General features: G+C 44.0%; 1 protein-coding gene across 1 annotated transcript in view; it reads left to right on the top strand.

The window, feature by feature from the left end:
• LOC138266187 (rab5 GDP/GTP exchange factor-like) overlaps window positions 1-19387 on the top strand; it is a 108595-nt gene that overhangs the window by 48017 nt on the left and 41191 nt on the right. The window contains exon 7 of the mRNA XM_069214666.1: window positions 9889-9980. Within this exon, the coding sequence (XP_069070767.1) occupies window positions 9889-9980 (92 nt within the window). The remainder of the gene's footprint in view (window positions 1-9888; window positions 9981-19387) is intronic.

Genomic DNA, 19387 nt, shown 5'->3' with positions numbered 1-19387 from the left:
CCCTTTGTCCACTGAGGCTGATACTACTATTTGAAGACCCAGTCCAGGTACCTCTAATGCCTCTGTATCTCTTTCCAACACAGAAGACCTCCAAAGCAACCTCATTGCCTCCATGGAGGAAGTGGAAGCTCTCTTCTACTATGACGACATCACCACGTAGCACGTTAGTCAGCAGAACACTAAGATCTCGCACTCCACGTTTTCAGTCTCCTTATTCTGTCTCATCACTCTCCTCCTACACTCTGACTTCACTGGCTCATTCTCCATCCAAAGTCTCTCCAAGAGATGACATTCTAACATTTCAGGATGTTCTCACCAGACGCAGCGGTGAAACAGAATGTTTCTTTGAAGATACCCCAGCCAGCAGTATCTGTCATAGTGGAGACACTCCAAACAAGGGCAGCACTTAGTCATTTGTTGTCTCTTGTCCTGGGTCTTGAGCAACTATCAAAGCAACAATAACTCGCCTTCTAAAACAAAAATGTCTTCTCAACAAGAACTAGAATTCCTCAAGACTGATCCTAAGCTGGATTTAAATAGTCACTGCAATTGTGCAAAAACATGCATCCACTCCAGTACTAGCTGCATCTCTGGAGAAGGTTGAATGTAACAGGTTCGAAGATGGAATGGCCTTCACATTTTAAAAATTCCAGAACTGTATCTCTCAGAGACAAATGTAAAGAAATATGGGACAACATAAAATCACTTGTTTCTAATTTGCCAAAACATCAGAAGCAAGCCTTTATGAAAATGCTTAAGGAAGATCCCTGGTTTCCAGTCAGTTTATTAGCCCTGGGTCAAACTCTGCTGAGCATGCTGCAACTGGCTATTGCAATGGTATTCCACTAAGAAGGTCTTCATGGCTAAGGATGGTCCTTAAAACCTGAAGAGTAACTAAAGATCACAAATTTTCCCTTTTTGGGATCAGCATTCTTTGGACAACACACTGAAGAACAGCCGTTTAGTATGAAAAATGAAACGAAATCCTAAAAGGCTTCTGGTCTTAAAGAGCAGAAAAAACATTTTCAAACAACAATACAGACCCAAAGACTGGCAATACAGAGGGCGGACTCCTTAAATGCTGTACCAGCCCCAGCAACATCAGAGGCAATTGCAAAGACTGCAGCATCGTAAGCGGTACCACAAACAAAAGACCCCCCCCCCCCTCCCAAAACATTTAATTCAAGAGGAAACAATTCACCTGGTAACAGAAAACAGTGGTCCCTGCAGTTACCCACCCCTGTAGTGGGAGCAGTGACTTTCAAATTGGAAGAGTGGAAAGTGATAAGCACTGACAGATTGGTTCTAAACATCACTCAAAGGAAATACTCAGTTCATTTCCAGGATTATGCCACTGCCCATTCCACCAAAATTGCTATAGAAAACATCTGTACTTAATAAAAATGGAAACTCTTCGTTCGATGGCATGTGTAGCTGCAGATACACATGCTATGCATTATTCCGCCATCTAGTGTTGAGCTCGGAGTGTTCCAAGTTGTACTCTTTTCGGAGTCACGGGATCAAGTGACTCCTCCTCTCGGTCATACTGCGCATGGGCATCGACTCCGTTGTTAGATTGTTTTCTTTCCGCTGTCTGGTTCGGACGTGTTTCCTCTCGCTCTGAGATTTTGAATCGGAAACTTTAGAAAACTCCCTTAATCGTCGGTATTGTTTCAATCGCGTTTCCACCTAGCCTCTAACCGAAAGTACAGTCAGAAACTAGATTTCACCCAACTCTGGCCTGTTCGGGCCTACTGTGTCGAAGCCTGATGGATCGGACTCCATTTCGATGTTTTCCTCGATGCCACGCAAAATTTCCCTACACAGACCAACACCTTGTTTGTAAGCTGTGTCTTTCTCCCGATCACAATGAAAAAGATTGTGAGGCTTGTCGATTGTTTCGATCCAAGGAGACCCTGTGTGATCGGAGAGCTAGAAGATTGGAAATGGCGTCGAAGAGTACGGAACATCTCAACATCATGGAGGAAGAACAGGCGCAGACAGCGGTCTCCATAAGAGACACCGACTCCGAATAAGAATCGGATGAAGATAGGCCTATCACTGCTGGACAGCACGTGAGTACGTCTTCCTCTACGCCCACATATAAAAAATCATTGAAGGCCTTGGGTACACCACTGCCCGAAAAAAGACTCTTGTCAACCGACCTTTGGGTTTGGCGCCGAAAAAGGCCACTCCTCTTTCGGTATCTGAGTCGAGTAAATCCAATAAGAGTTCTGCTTCGGACTCGAGCAAGCATCCTCACTCCTCTGAGTCGAAGCCTCAACGACCTGCTTCGGAGCCAAAACAACCAGCTGCATTTTCGGGACCGAAAAAGCTTCCATCTTCGGAGCCGAAAAAATCATCTTATTCAGAAGAGCAAGGACTTTCGAGCCATCTTAAACAGAGCTCAAAATCACTGCAGGAACAATCTTATAGACCTTCTGATGAGGACACTGAGATTCAGCCTATCCTGGAGGTTATGGATGAAAGACAATCCAGGATTCACATCCATAAAGAGACTGGCTGAATAGTTACTGCACCTCCTCTACAAACCAAAAGGAAGCTGGCCTTTCAGGAACAATTAGACACTGCTCAACCACCAGCAAAAATTTAACAACAGAAGGAGAAGCCAGTACCTGTCCATACTTCTCCCCCGCGTTCACCACAAATTTCTTTTTCGCCTCCACCCACTAGCCCACCACCTTTACCTTCACCAACTCATTCGCAGTATTCACTTGGTGATACAGTTGATCCATGGGATCTATACAACGCAGATCCTATTCCTGACAATGACCCTGATTTATACCCTTCTGAGCCTTCTCCACCAGAGGACACCACTGCATACATGCAGGTTGTTTCCAGGGCAGCAGCATACCATGGGGTGCTTATGCACACTGAGCCCTTAGAAGAGGATTTTCTGTTTAACACCCTATCCTCCACCCACTCAAGATATCCATGCCTTCCTATGCTACCTGGCATGGTTAAACATGCAGATCAAAATTTAGTGAGCCAGTCAAAGCTAGAGTAATAACTCTACGCATTGATAAAAAGTATAATCCCGCTCCTACAGACCCTGATTATATTACACACCAAGTTCCTCCAGACTCAGTGGTAGTAAGTGCGGCTAATAAGAGAGCTAATAGCCAGTCATGAGGGGATGCTCCTCCCCCTGACAAGGAGAGTAGGAAATTTTATGCTGCTGGCAAGAGCGTTGCCACACAGGCGGCCAACCAATGGAGAATTGCCAACTCGCAAGCCTTGCTAGCGAGGTACGATAGAGACCACTTGGACAAGATGCAGGAACTCCTACAGCACCTCCCAAAGGAACACCAAAAAAGGGCACAGCAAATTGTAGAAGAGGGTCAGGCCATAAGCAGTAATCAGATACGGTCTGCCCTTGATGCTGCAGATACAGCAGCTAGAAGTGTCAATACTGTAATTACTATACGTAGACATGCATGGCTACATTCTTCTGGTTTTAAACCAAATATCCAGCAGGCAGTGCTCAACATGCCTTTTAATAAAAAGCATTTGTTTGGCCCTGAAGTCGATATGGCCATAGAAAAACTGAGGAAAGACTCAGACACTGCCAAAGTAATGGGAGCATTATACCCAACACCCTATGGGGGCTCCTTTCGCAGACAACAGTTCAGAGGAGGGTTCAAGCCACAATCCACTTCTACCTCCCAGGCAAAGCAAGGGCAACAGCAGCAGCAATACCAGAGAGGGGGATTTAGAGCATCTTACATAGACCAATACTTTAGAAACAGAGGCAAGTTCCAAACTTCAAAACAAGCCACTACCCCATCTATACAGTGACTTGTTTACCATCCCTCAACCCCACACATCTCCTGTGGGGGGAACACTGCAGCAATTCCACTCCAACTGGCAAAACATCACCACAGACCATTGGGTATTGTCAATTATCCACAATGGCTATTGCCTAAAATTAATTTCTACCCCTCCAAACATTCCTCCACGTTACCACAAGCTGTCCCCGGAACACAATGTTCTATTACAGCAAGAAGTACAGTCGCTACTACTAAAACAAGCAATATAATTGGTCCCACATTCTCAACAAGGAACAGGAGTATGCTCACTATACTTCCTCATTCCCAAAAAGGACGGCACTCTCAGGCCCATCCTAGACCTCAGATCTCTAAATCTACTGTATATATCCTGTCAGAACACTTTCACGTGGTAACTCTACAGGACGTCATTCCATCACTACAAAAACAAGATTACATGACTATATTAGACCTCAAAGGTACTTATTTCCATATACTCATCCATCCAGCTCACAGAAAATACCTCAGGTTTGTGATAGCAGGAAAACATTATCAGTTCGAAGTTCTACCATTCGGCATAACAGCTCCAAGCGTATTCACACAATGTCTAGCGTTAGTGGCAGCCTAACTAAGAAGGCAACACATACATGTCTTTCCATATCTAGATGATTGGCTAATAAAATCAAGAAATTTTATACAATGCCAACAACACTCTCAATACAAAATAGAGACCCTACATACACTGGGGTTCACTCTCAACTATCAAAAATCCCATCTCCAGCCAGCACAGGTGCAGCCTTACCTAGGTGCTTTTTTAAATACACAAAGGGCCTTAGCCTATCCAAATACACAAAGGATACAAGCTTTCCAAAATCTCATACCACAAATGCAGCCAAATTAACAATACACTGTAAGATTTGTCGTGAAACTATTAGGGATGATGGCATCCTGCATAGCAATAGCTCCGTTTGCAAGACTAAACATGAGAACACTACAACAGTGCCTCTCACAGCAGTGGTCTCAAGCACAGGGTCAATTGCAAGATCTAGTGTTGTTGGACCGCCAAACGCTCAAGTCCCTTCAATGAGGAATTTCAGCAATTTAATGAAGGGGTGGTCATTTCAAGACCCTGTGCCTCAGACCACAATAACAACAGATGCATCAATGATAGGTTGGGGAGCTCATCTCAACAACCTTACCATTCAAGGGGAATGGGATTCAAAACAGCAAAATTTTCTCATAAAACATTTAGAATTATTAGCTATGTTCCTTGCCCTAAAAGCGTTTCAACCCCTTCTCAAACACAAGATTGTTCTGATAAAAACAGACAATATGACGACCATGTATTACCTGAAGAAACAAGGCAGGACACATTCATCTCAACTGTCCCTTCTAGCCCAAACAATATGGAAATGGGCAATTCACAATCACTTTCATCTAGTACCAGAATACATTCCAGGAATACACAATCAGCTGGCGGATCTCCCAAGCAGGACGCACCAACAGACACACAAATGGGAGATTCACTTTTAGGTACTTCAAAAGTGCTTTCACAAGTGGGGAACACCAGAAATAGACCTATTCCCAACAAGCGAAAACACAAAATGCCAAAACTTTGCATCCAGACACCCACATCCTCTATTGAAGGATAACAATAAAGGCAATCCTATCTCCAAGCAAGGATTATCAAGATGGATTGTTAAATGCATACAAACATGTTACATTAAGGCAAAAAGACAACTTTTATTCACACCTAGAGCACATTCCACTAGAAAGAAAGGTGTATCTATGGCATTCTTAGGAAACATACCAATGGCAGACATATGTAGAGCTGCCACATGGTCTACTCCTCATACATTTACAAAACATAATTGTGTAGATGTATTTTCAAAGCAACTTGCCATTGTTGGTCAAGCTGTCTTAAGTACATTATTTCAAACAACTTCAACTCCTACAGAGAGTAACTGCTTTGTAGTCTATGCATAGCATGTGTATCTGCAGCTACATATGCCATCAAACAGAAAATGTCACTTACCCAGTGTGCATCTGTTCGTGGCATGTAGTGCTGCAGATTCACATGCACCCTCTCTCCTCCCCGGAAGCCTGTAGTCGTTGTAGTTTTCTTATTTGTACATATGTATATACATTTACATTTGCATAGACATCTACTTTTACTTACTGTTTTTATAGAACATTTATATTATTACACTCTACCACTCCTTCCTACACCCTTTTGCGGGAAAACAATCCAACAACACAGTCGATGACCATGCACAGTATGACCGAGAGGAGGAGATACTCGATCCCGTGACTCCAAAAAGACTTCTTCGAAGAAAAACAACTTGTAACACTCCGAGCTCAATACTAGATGGCAGAAATAATGCATAGCATGTGAATCTGCAGCACTACATGCCACAAACAGATGTACACTGGGTAAGTGACATTTTCCTTCTGTTTCAGTTGGTGGGCGAGAGAAAAAGTGCCAACAAAATACATCACTTTACTCCATGGTATTTCCTAGTCTTAAAGAAAAGTCAGATGAAACAGTATCATCCGATTTTAGAGTTGCCATTGGTAAACAAGTTTATTGCCAATAAAAGATTTAGCATGCTGGCTCTCCATCAAATCTACCCTCACATAAAGAAAAACATCTGGTTTGTGCCATAGACCTTCAGGATACTTAATTTCACATTGTTGTATCACAACATCAAAGGAAATGTCTAAGATTATTAGTGGGACATGAACATTATCAGTACACAATGCTGCGTTTGGGCTTAAAATCGGCCCCCATGAACATTTTCAAAGTGCACGGCAGTAGTTGCAGCCTATTTAAGGAGGAAAGTGATCTTTGTTTTATTACTGCCTAGATAGGTATCTCTACAGATGGTACTTCGGGCCACCACAACAATTGTTCAGCCCACATTGATGTCATACGTATTCTCTGTGGCTCTCTCCGCAGTCTGTAAGTGTTACCTTGGCAGTGGTATTCTTGGGCAGGTCCCTTGTGGATGATCCCCCAGCAGGAATCCTCTTCACAGCGACATTCCAGGACAACAGCCCTGACTGTTCTGTAGCCACCACTTGCCATGCGGTGGTCGGTGACTTCACTAAGCCAGAGTGACAGCCCTAACTTCACAGTGGCCCCCACCTGGCATAGGGTGGTTGCTGACTTTAACAAGATGGGACAGGCATCAATTCTGCTGGGGTACAGAAAGTGCGAAAGGAAAGACTGTTGGATGCTACATTTTTATACAACAAAATGTAAATGCCTGTAAATGACCACTACACATTCAGCAGTGAGGAACCCAGAAAAGAAGCATATGTGTGTAATTCTCAAGTGTGATAGAAACAAAAATTTCAATAGGATCAAAACGAATCAAGACACTTTACTTGGTGATGTAGAAATGATAAATATTCACTGAACTCTATTTCCGCACACTATCATTTGTGTGCAATATAGTTTTATCAGGAAAACTGTATGTCTGTGCAAATGTAGTGGCCATTTCAATGGAAAATGTGCTGTCTGTAATTGAAAGTGCGCTACCACATGATGCTCTAGTTACATTAAACAATCGCATGCCTCATGTCCATTAAAGCTAGGTAGGTCATGAAAGATTGTCGTTCTTAAAATTGGGTTTGGTTCTAAAACGTTTGGGAAGCACTAGTTTATGATATTATATAAACTCGTGGATAAAGAAATTCTACAATGTAATCTCCATGGAAAAACAACAGTGCAGAGAGGCGTTTCAGGGTCTGTGTAAGCAATGGGACTTCAGAAAATTGCAATTCGGAACCAGGTACGTAACCTTTTCAAATTGTAGATTATTTTTTTGTAGGATGGTTGAATTATTTATTTTGTAGGACCCCTCGGGTGAGGTCTACACTTTCAAATAATCTACAGTATATAAAATGAGTCTCAGATTCTGGAATTGCAGTAGTATCAACACAACGCAAGACTGAAGAGTCCAAGGGACATAGGCCCTATTTACGACTTTGGCGGTCCTTCTATGAGTCCGCCAAAGCTGCGGGTGCTGAAAGACCGCTAGTGCTGGCGGACTTAAGGCCACCGCATTACGACTGCTGTCAGATTTCTAGCCAAAATCTGGTGAAAATCCGGCAGCAGTTGTGCTGGCGGTCGGCGGGGAAGAGGCGGTTCCTCTGCCGGCACCACCACGCCAGAAGGACATCGCATGCGGTATTATGACCCGTAATACTGCGTGGCGGTGTCCTAATGGTTGGGCGCTGCTGGCCGTGGAAGCACCGGGACTCGTCCCCTCCCAGACATCCTCCTCGACGGACGAGGTAAGTGATCATCCGACAATGGGGTGGGTTCGTGTGTGAGTGTTGTGAATGCTAGGGGAGCTGGGTGCTTGTATGTTGGTGAATGCGGATGGATGGGGTGAGTGCGTGTGTGTGGTGCGGAAGGGGAGTGAATGGGTCTATGCGGTGCGGGGGGCGTGAATGTGGGTATGCGCTGGACGGGGCGTGAATGTGGGGTTGTGCTGGACGGGGAGGGGAAAGTGAATGCGTGCATATCAGTGGTGTTTGTATATGTATGTCAGTGTGAATGGGTGTGTATGTCGTGTTTGCGTGGGTGAGTGGGGGTGTGTGGAAGTGTGTGCGAGTGTATTCTGGTGACAGGAATACTTATTCCTCTCGCCAGGGTGCAAGACCGCCAGCTTTTTCTAGCGGTGCGACCGCCATAATAATGCCCGGCGGTCTCCCGCATCGTAATACTGCTAGCGGTATTACGGCATCCACCTTGTTGGAGGTGGTCATCTCCAGCCGGTTGACTGCCAAAAAGCGGCAGGACGTGAGAAGTAACAGCGGTTTGGCTCCGGCCAAACCCGCCAACTTGTAATTTGTCAGTCTTCACTGACCACCACCACTGCCCTGGCGGTCCGAAATGTAATGAGGGCCATAGTGTGTGGCTTCAGCCACCTGAGTTTATCAACACACTTGTAAAAGAAATGGGCCCCAGGATACTATTAAAGCTCTGAAATTAAACTTATTGTCATATATTAAGAGATGGGCGTATGGTTCCATAACAAAAACCTAAAACTAATCTCATCAACACGTTTAAAAGACTGTCACATGGCATTACAGTAAAACCTAAAACTAATATTGTCACACATCTAAAATAAATGTATCCAATGACACCATCACAAATCTTAAAACCTTTGAATAGGATATGACACTACCATAAAAACCGAGCCCACGCTCATTAGCCTACATTTAAAAGAGATGGGCCCCATGACACTACCCACAACCTAAACAGAGATGAACATAAAACCAAGTAAGCACAGCTCTAAAACTAAAGGGTTTCGTAACACCACTAAGAAATGTTAAACTGAGCAAATCTTGAAAAGTATGAACACCATGACATAGTCAAAAATATTAACTTCTGCTAATCAGCACATCCTTACTAATAAGCATTGGCAAATCCATTATCTCTGATTTCGGTTGTGAGCTAGTGACTTTACCATTGCGTGTTTTCTTTCAATTATTTTTATTACAGTATAACAAAAAGCATTCAACCATCACCGCAGGTGCAAATTGAATAGTTTTAAAGACCATTCAATTTAGGGTGCTGCAGCAATGCCTTCACGGGATCCAGAGCAGTGCATGCAGCGGTGAAAGCCCTTTTACAGTATCTGGGCAACAATTAAAGCCTCAAAAAGTCATAAATGTGACATTGGCCCACTAGTACCTGGCACTGATAAGGACTTATTTTAGAGACTGAGTGACATTTTGTGCACAGGGGAAATAACACGCCAAGAGCCCAGTGGATGAAGAGGTCTGACTGAAAGCCTAAGTATATATGTTTTTTTTTGTTTTTGTTTTTAATTGGAGGGGGTAGGGGTTTGGTCAATGGAAGAACAAAAAACTGGTAGAATTATCCCTGCAACACCACCATGAAACCTGCATCCAATCTCACCAGCTTAGTTTTGATGCTGTCTTCACATTCTAGTACATTTCATAGCCTGTATGTCACTGCACAACACAAGAAGAGTTTTTAGCTTATCAACCATTCAGTTTATTTTTTATGTATACTGACCCAAGCCTTCCTTTTTAATACACTGTTCTTTCTCTTTTCTAGCTCTCTGCATTGGGTTACTCCTGAAATGCTTCGAGTTCCACTCGATGAGGTGAAACCAGAGGTCAATGAAAAAATATTTTATGCCATAACAGGTGTGTGAATAAATGAGCTATTTTGTTACTTGCAGATTCAGGAATTAACCTAGGGACCGATTTAATTAAAGGTGGAAGGCCCATTTCTTCGCCAGGGTGGCAGAGTAAATTACCCATTGCCCTGATAGAGATGTTGTCTGTATAATTTATAAACAACTGTTGAGTTTGCAGTCATTTATAAAGCACTGGCATGAACCACCATCACAGTGGTTCCTGTCAATTCTTTTCAGTTTGATGCAGGGCTCGCCAACATGACAGAGCCTTGCAACAAACTCATATCCTTATTATTTCAAAAAGAAAATCCTGAATGGATTTGTGGTAGTCCCATGGCGAGAGGGGGGTCGGGCATTTTTTTTTTTTTTTTACTGTCCCTTACCACCAACCTTTGCCTGGCAGTGACGGACAGTAAAAATAGCTATATGTCCACCCCTTCTAATTGGATCAACGGACATATAGCCATTTCTCTGATGGCCCTTACTTCGTCAGGCTGTCTGAGAACATTTAGCTACAGAGGTGATGGAGTAGTCACCACCGTAGTCAAAGCTACGGTCCGCATATAAACCTGGCAGATGGATCACTGTGTTGGTGAGGAGATAACACTGTCATTGTGATGGAGTTTCCTCTCCTTCAACATAGCAATCGGCCCTGCAGCTAGACTTCACTGCCTATTCTTCTAACAGTTCTACCTGTTTCCCAAATATAAAGCAAAGTTTTGTCTATGTGCCCATGCAGTTTGAGTTTGGAAGTATTTGTCCTTTGAATCTTGTGCGTGTGAGTGAATCACCATCCAGACATCTCTTTAAAAGGGTGATGACATGGGCCTTATCATCCAGCATTGCTTACCATGGCAAGCTAGACAGTAAGGGCTCTGCCGCAAGGATTTGCCCATACACTCTTGCTGTTCAAAATCTGCACACAGCTGTTAATAGATTGCTATCACTTATGAAGCCACTCCGAGCAAAATATAAGCCACACCTATTTACATTTGTGGCATGAAAGTGTGCACACAGTCATACTGTCACTAAAAATAAATGAAGTGGAAACTGTGCATATCAAACATATTGGAAATATTTTCTTTCAGTGTTTTTCTGTAGCACTTGTACGGAAAGGGATATCATTCTCAATGAAAAGACAAACTTTGCTGAGAAAAGAAGGTGCACAAAAGAGAAAGCCAGGCGAAAGAGAATTACAATTTACAAACTCTGTTGAATTTTAAAAAGCATACAGAAGGGGAATAAGTTAATTAAATAAACCCAATGGTGAGGGAGTTTATATTCTGATGAATGCCAGTCTTTGTAATGTGTACCAAAGTTCTTGCAGACAGGTCTCAAGTGGGGTATGGAACCAGTAGAAGGTCAGATGGGTCTGTTTAACCACACTGAATAAGTGCAAAATGAAGATAGCAGTGAAAATCTTGACAGCCAAGCAAGTGGTGGGGGCTCATACATAGGGGATTACTGCAAACTGCCACATCCAGGGTGGGGTCAGAGGGTGTTTTTTTCCTCATAGAACACACCAGTGTGAGGTGCTCAGGCAGCAGTCTTGGCTTGTGGGCCTGGGGACAGACCAGTTAGTAAATAAGCACAGTGAAAAGAGAGGTCTGTTGGAGAAAATGCTCAAGATCTAAATAGCATGCACCTGAGAAATCTGCAGGACACCTGCATAGAGAGGGGAAGGGAGTCCTGGCATTAAACAGTTGCTGACCCCGTCGCAGTGCGTGGTTGTGTGGAACATAAGTGACAGATCAAATCATTATTGAATTTATGGGCAAAATAAACCGGTCCACTGACAGTAGTCCAGGGAGAATAATTACAGGCTAGCTGGGAGTTGCCACCCAAGTGATGGGGGCTTGAGGTAGGTAACAGTTGTACCATAATCAGTGCATAGGGCAGGTGCAAACAAGGGGGCAGCTCAAGTGGTGTGGCCTTATCAGTCTGACCAACTGCTGACTAACGCCCAAACAGAAAATATCATGATGGTTAGGCTCACCAGCCTTCAGGGACAGGGATACCTGGGAGCAGGGAAATTGCAGTTAAACCTCAGGAACAAAACAAGCAATTTGGACTTAAGCCCCTAGTCCAACAGAGAGACACATGAGGACAACACATACCGCCATCTCCTTGTGGACAACGACAGCATGGCTGCAAAACAAACTGGAGTGCCAACCATGGATGATCATAGCGCATGCCTTGTAGGCCTAGCAAAAAAATGAGAACATCAGTAAGCGCATTTCAGAGATTAAAATGGACCTGCAGGCACTAGACCAAAGACTAGAATCGGCCAAACGCAGTTATGGGTGTCTGCAGACATAGGTCAGTTGACTATCACCTCAGTCTGCCACCTGGAATCTCAAAGCAAATGGCTGATGGCAGAATTAGATGTTCTGGTGAACAGATCCAATAGAGATAATCTAAACTTATGAATCTGAAATAGGGAAATAGAGGAGTTTAACTTCATGGCTAGTATCATGGAAGTTTTCAAAACCTTAGTGAAGCAGTCCCCTAAATTCAGCTTCCCATACAGCTCGTAGATTGTGGAGAAAGCACAAGGCAAAGTCAGTCGACCTATAGACATGTGGTCCACCTGGCAAGCTGTCCTCTCCTAGAAGGAATCGTGGCACAGGCAAAAGCACAAATGTCACCCCTGTTTATAGGCAGTGAAGTCTGACTATTTTGCAGTCTAGGAGTGGCCACCCTACAGCACTGGAGGGATTACAGAGTTAGTGCTAGAATTTAACCAAAAGCAGAATTGATGCAGCTTGGAATGTAACACCGATGGGTTTGTAGTTTAAAGGGAAAGGCTTAGAGGCCACTATTGCCTCTCTGGCAGACAGGGAACAAAGGTACTTGCAATGCACAAAAGACTAGATCTTGTATACAGAAGCTGTCCTCACTCATGTGACCCAAATGGGCGAAAGACTGAAGAGAGATCTCTTATTATTCTACAAGAATCATTGTACAGGAGATGCAAAGGATAAGGAAGATATGACAGTATCTTGATAACTACTAAGCAAGACTTTCACCCCACAGTGGGGGGAGGAACTAGATGCGTCCACTCAGGCTCAAGAGATCCTCACTGAAGTTAAACTAATGATCCCTAAGAAAGCACCATGACCTGCTGGACTCCCATTTGTCTTCCACAAATAATAAGCGGCTCTTCTGCTTAGCCCAGTGGTAGATCTGTTTATCTTTTTTAATTAGAAGACAGATGCCACACCCAAGATATTTGGGGCAGAGATCACACTCCTAGGCAAACAGTTGAAAGACCCAGAAGAGTGCAAATCCTACTGTCCCATAGTTCTAATAAACACTGACGCTAAGATTGTCACCAAGAATAGACTTAGAAAAATCATACCTTCATTAGTTGAGACAGACTAGATGGGATTTGTACAGGGCCTAAGGGTCGAACTGTATCCATAGGATAGCACATTTGATGGAGAAGGCAAAACAGAGAGTGATCCCAGCCCTCCTCATTGCACTTGATGCAGAAAAACATTTGGATGAGGGGGGAATTCTATAACTGTCCTCTACAGGACCAGAATTAGAATCAAAATTAAAGGATGGAGTTCCAATCAATGATGGATACAGATACTAATCTCCAGCAGCTAGGATCAGAGTAAATGGAATCAGCTGAGATGAGCCTCGAGAAAGGCATAGGATAAGGTTATCCCTAGCCTTCATTGTGTTTTCCCTGGACATGGGGCCTCTGGTATCCCAGATAACCGGGTCAGCTTCAGTAAGGGGAATATTTGGCTGTGCTGAGCAGGAAATAAGTCTGCATATGATGTCCTTGTCACTGTGCTTGAATCCACTTCACAAGCACTTAGGAAGATATTGGATGACTCTCAAAGGCTCTCCGGCTTCAAAATAAATAAGTCTGAGATCCTGTATATCAACCCCTCTCCTGAGAGTATATTGCTGCTGAAATATCATTGTCCAAACAAGTGGACTACTAAACCAATCAAATACTTAGGAATTAACATCACAAACAAAAGCGGAAGTGTTGAAGTCAAACAGGCCGTCTTTAAAAAAAGAAAACAGATAGGGCAGACCACGCCAAATGACGTAAACTATACTTCTCATGGCTAAGGCAGATTACCGTAATTAAAATGAACATACTGTCCTGTCTGTTATACCTTTCTCTGGCGCTCCTAACCTTACAATGTTGACACAGCTGAGGACCATCCAATAGCTGATCTCCTTCGTCTAGGTAGGTAACTGCACTACACTAAATAAGAAAATATTGTTGACTCCATGGAAGAAAGGTGGATTAGCTTGCCCTAAGTTATTGAAGTATTGATATGCAGCACACCTGTGTGTTTCTGTCGAATGGTTGATGCAAAGTTCTGAAAAACGTTGGCTCTATATGGAGTAGATTTCTATAATGAGTATATTAATATCTTGGCTTGTCATATACTTGTGGTATTTGAGAAGGCCTACCAAGGGGGAGTCTCCCGTCGCTCTCCTGCCTCCATATCTTTGAGAAGCTGTCTTTTGCACCTTACTGAAACCAGGTAAAGCAGGTATGTCCTACAGGCCCTAGCACTTCTCACACATACTACAATACTAGGCAAAATTAGCACTAAACCTCTTTTCCTTCATGCAGCATCTACTACTGCATGACCAAGCAAACTTTATAGTGTCACTTTATAGTGCATTATTTGCATAAATTCTTCACTACTGTGATTTTAAATCGTTGCTTTATTCGTGGCAGGTTGCCAGTTTAACATTGTGTGTGGCACTTGGCAGGGCAGCCCGCTATCCCAATGCTTTTTTCTCTGGCTGCTGAGTATGTGCTTTGCGACAACACCACTTGTGGAGAGATCTAAGATTGACAGGGAAACACATAAATATTTATTTGTATGCAGATGATATATTGATCTATGTGCATGAACCGGAAAATAATTTACTGCAGTATTGGAACTTTCATAGATTCACATGCTTGAATCATTCCCTGTCGTCGAGATGGGAGTCCCCGGTACCTTAGAAAAGATCATGGGGGTCATTCTAACCCTGGCGGTCGTCGACCGCCAGGGCTAAAATGACGGGGGCATTCTGACCTTGGCGGTTCTGCCGCGGTCAGAAGTGGAAAACCGGCGGTCTCCCGCCGGTTTTCCACTGCCCTTCTGAATCCTCCATGCGCCGCCATGGGGATTCAGACACCCCATACCGCCATCCTGTTCCTGGCAGTTCGCCCGCCAGGAACAGGATGGCGGTATGGGGTGTCGTGAGGGCCCCACAATGAATTTCACTGTCTGCATTGCAGACAGTGAAATTCGCGACGGGTGCCACTGCACCGGTCGCATCTTCCCACTCCGCCGGCTCCATTCGGAGCCGGCGTCCTCGTGGGAAGGTTGTTTTACACTGGGCTGGCGGGCGGCCTTTTGGCTGTCGCCCGCCAGCCCAGTGTAAAACCCAGAATACCCGCAGCGGTCTAATGACCGTGGTGCGGTATTCTGGAGGGGGGGAACTCCCGCCAGGGTGAGAATCACCCCCCATGTCTCCATAGACATGGTATTAAAGGCTTACTGCATTACTCTTTAGTAATTTATTCAAGTCATTATGTAAAAAAGGACTGAACTCTAGAGTCCACCAATCAGATGATCCCACCCTCTAGAACCCTCCTGAGAGAAGCTTCAGTACCTCAGATTTTCTACTGCATGTGCTAGGGAGTCTCCACTGAGCTCTGCTCACTTTTTTCCTGTTTAGAATAGGTTTTACCACTACAGCTCAGATTCTTATTTGTCCTTAGAGGGTTTTTTCACACTCGCAACACTTCTGGACTGAAAATATCTTAATAATGTCTGACAAGGAGATAAAAGGTCTCTTCAGAGCCTGCAGTACATGTGGGAAGAAAAGACTGCTTTCTGAGGATCCACATAGAGAATGTATATATTGCCTCTATCCTTATCATTCTGCTAAAGAATGTAAGGTATGTCATACCTTTTCTTCCAAAACTCTGAAGGATAGAGAGGGAAGACTGCTTTAATGGCTGCAAAAGCTTAAAACAAGGAAAACTCCTGTCTCAGACAGTGAGGAATCTTCCTCGTCCTCCAAAAAGTCTCTGAAAAGACAGAGATCTCCTCATTCTGAAAAGGGTTCAGAGCAGCCCTCTAAAACTTTTAAAAAGACATCACAAGGGTCTGGTAAAGGCCGCAGCCTATCAACATCACCTCATGAAAGGAAGTCTTCCTCATCAAGATCAGAGAAAAAACTCCGGCCTTCAACTTCAAAAGAGGTTTCTAAACCTTCTTCAGAGCCATCCACACCTCCACTGAAGGTAATAGTTACAATAAAAAAAAACTTTTCAGCTCCTTCAGATGACAGACCGTCGACAACAATTGCACCATCAACCAAGTCGTCGTCGTTGACGAGGACATATACTGCGGCTGCATCAACGCCAACAACATCACCTGTTTCCAGCCTTTCTACTATTGCTTCCTGCTCGTCGATGGTATCCATAACCAGACTCAACGCGGATGATAAAACTGTCTGTGACGACGGCGCCGACAACACCATCGTTGATGACCATTTCAGTGACGATGGCCAGGGTCGAACCCTCGCATACAGAGACGACTTCCTCGACGACACCATCATCATGAGAAGAAAAATTCAGGCTTGAAGTAGAAAGGTAGAGTTACCGCCACACCCTACGACTCCAAGTAAGATCACACCCTTACTCCCAGCCCATCTGTTGTAGGAAGATTCGGATGACGATAGGCCATTTGGGGCAGCTCATAGTCCTTCTCAGCTCCACGTCAAGTATCAAGAGGAAGAAGACGAATATGACCAAGAGTATGACAAACAATATTATTCTCCTCTGAGATACCAACGAGGTGTGCCAGAGGATATGGTGTGTATCCAAGTTGTCTTATAACTGATCTCCAACTAATGTTGTTGGGCTACAAAAAGAGATTTCCGTCAACAACACAGTTAGAAAAAATTCCAATGGAACCTCCACCGTCCCTACCTCATCCTTTCACCCCAGTACCGAGACCTACGTCTTCACCCAGATCAGCAAGAACTACCCCGCAGAGTGCTTTTCTACAGGATACAGACTCCTCAGAGGAGGAGAGGGAAGAAGAAGAGCTCCAGGACATACATTTGGAATGGGATAACTATTTAATACCAACCCCATCATCTCCATCGCCTACTCCTGTGGATTCACTCCCAGGAGACATTGGGGGTTTCCATAATATGCTTCAAAGGGCAGCGAAAAGATTTGCGCTACACATGCCATTCAAACAAATGGACTGCTTCCTCTATCATTTTAAGGAGCCCTTTCAAAAGAGTGTGTGATCCATGCCCATAGTGAGTTACATCTGGGAGGAAAGTTTAAAAGTGGTGAAGAGCCCGGCCACTGTAACTACTGTCTTACCAAGATAAGACAAAAAGTATAAAGCCCCAGAAGGCGCTCCAGCATGTCTAATTGGGTATCCGAGACTCAGTAATAACTCAGGCAGCACAGAGGCGTTAAAAAATCCATCAACGCCAATTACAGCACCTCCAGACAAGAAAGGAAGAAGGCTAGACAATATTTGAAAGAGGTTTTCATCCTTGTCGTGGCTTATTGTGAGAGTAGCAACCTCCTTAGCTGTTTTGGGCAGATATGACAGGCAGTTATGGGTGGATATCGTTCCATATCTGGACCAGCTTCATGAAGATTCAAAGGTTGAAGCCAAAAAGATCTTGTTGGAAGGAGAGCGCACCTCAGCGGAGATCATTGACTGCGCAATAGATATTGCTGCCATTGCTTTTAGACAACCAGCAGGTGGAGCAGTGTTCTGTGACAAGGCTGGCATAGGTCTACTACTTTTCGACCAGAGGTGCAGAATAAGATATTGGACCTTCTGTTTGATGGGGAGGCTCTCTTTGGTAAACACGTAGATGAAGCCCTACAACTGATTAAAACTGACACGGATACGGCGAGATCACGGGGTACCCTACAGTTTAAAAAGGTGCCTTTTTGTGGCTCCAGAGTGCGAAGAGTACCATCTTATAGAGGGAGTTTTCAAAACCTTTGTTACCCCTCCTGTGCAACTCAGCAGTTTTGGACACAGTATTCACAAAGGCAACCACCCCAAGTGTCCTATGCAAGACCTCCTCCTAGGGGTAGAGCACGTCAGGGGAAAGAGACTAGTCGGCTACCTCCTCACCACCAATTCTGAAAATAGGGGGAAGAATATCCCACTTCCTTAAAAAATTTCAAGAAATTACATCGGACCGGTGGGTATTAAAAATAGTTCAATTTGGCCACACCATAGAATTCACCCAAATCCCACCATCAAACCCTCCACATACCTTCATTCAAAAACATTTAAAACAGCTCCTGTTGGAGGTCAAGACCATGCTAAAGAAGGGAGCAATAGAAAGGGTCACTTCTGAAGGGAAGAGAATTCTACTCCAGTTTCTTTCTAATAAGCAAGAACTGGAAAGAATGGCGTCCCATCCTTGACCTCTGAGACCTTAGCAAATATCTCAAGCGTCAAACATTTTGCGTGGTCACATTGCAGGACATTCTCCTCCGTATCAACCACGGAGACTTTATGGCAACCCTGGATCTACAGGACGCATACTTTCATATCCCAATCTTGCTGACCCACAGAAAATTCCTTCACTTTATAGTAGCCAGCAGCCATTTCCAGTTCAGAGGTCTTCCGTTTGGCCTGAAATCTGCCCCCACAATATTCACAAAGTATCTGGCTCCGGTAGTAGCTTGGGTGAGAAAGCAAAAACAACAGATTTTTCCATATTTAGACTATTGGCTCATAAAAGCACAATCAAATCAAGCGGCTCACAACAAGGGCTTGAATGGAATTATTCAACAAACTGGGTCTCACTCTAAATTGGAACAAATCAAAGATCTTTCCAGCAAGAGTAACTACTTTCCTAGGAGCGACAATAGACACAGTCAGGGACAAGGCCTTCCCTACATTGGAAAGACAAACCCAGCTCATGTCCTTAACAACCAGAGTTCAAAGAAAAAAGTTAATTTCAGTATGCAGTTACAAATCTCTGTTGGGGATGATGTAATCTTGAATTCAGCTAATTCCATTTTGCCACCTAAGAATGCGCCCCCTACAAGAAGAGTTGGATCTTCAATGGGTACAACAGGAGGGGTCATTCAACGACAATGTCACAGTGACTCCACCCATGATCGAAGCGCTCCACTGGTGGTCAAAACAATCAAACATTGCGATAGGTCTTTCTTTTCTGCTCCATCGACCCGCGCTGGTCATTACCATGGACGTCTCTCTGGAAGGATGGGGGGCATATCTACACGACCTACAGGTCTGCGGAAGGTGGAAGAGCACTCTTCAAAGATGTTACATCAGTTTCTTAGAGCTAAGAGCAGTTTTTCTGGCTCTGCAGGCTTTCTTCCCCAGAATAAAACAGTCTGCTATTCTC

The sequence above is a fragment of the Pleurodeles waltl genome, chromosome 11 (assembly GCF_031143425.1).
Source record: "Pleurodeles waltl isolate 20211129_DDA chromosome 11, aPleWal1.hap1.20221129, whole genome shotgun sequence".
NCBI classification, from domain to species: Eukaryota; Metazoa; Chordata; class Amphibia; order Caudata; family Salamandridae; genus Pleurodeles; species Pleurodeles waltl.
Note: the sequence above shows the minus strand (reverse complement) of the source record. Positions and strands in the feature narration are given on the sequence as shown.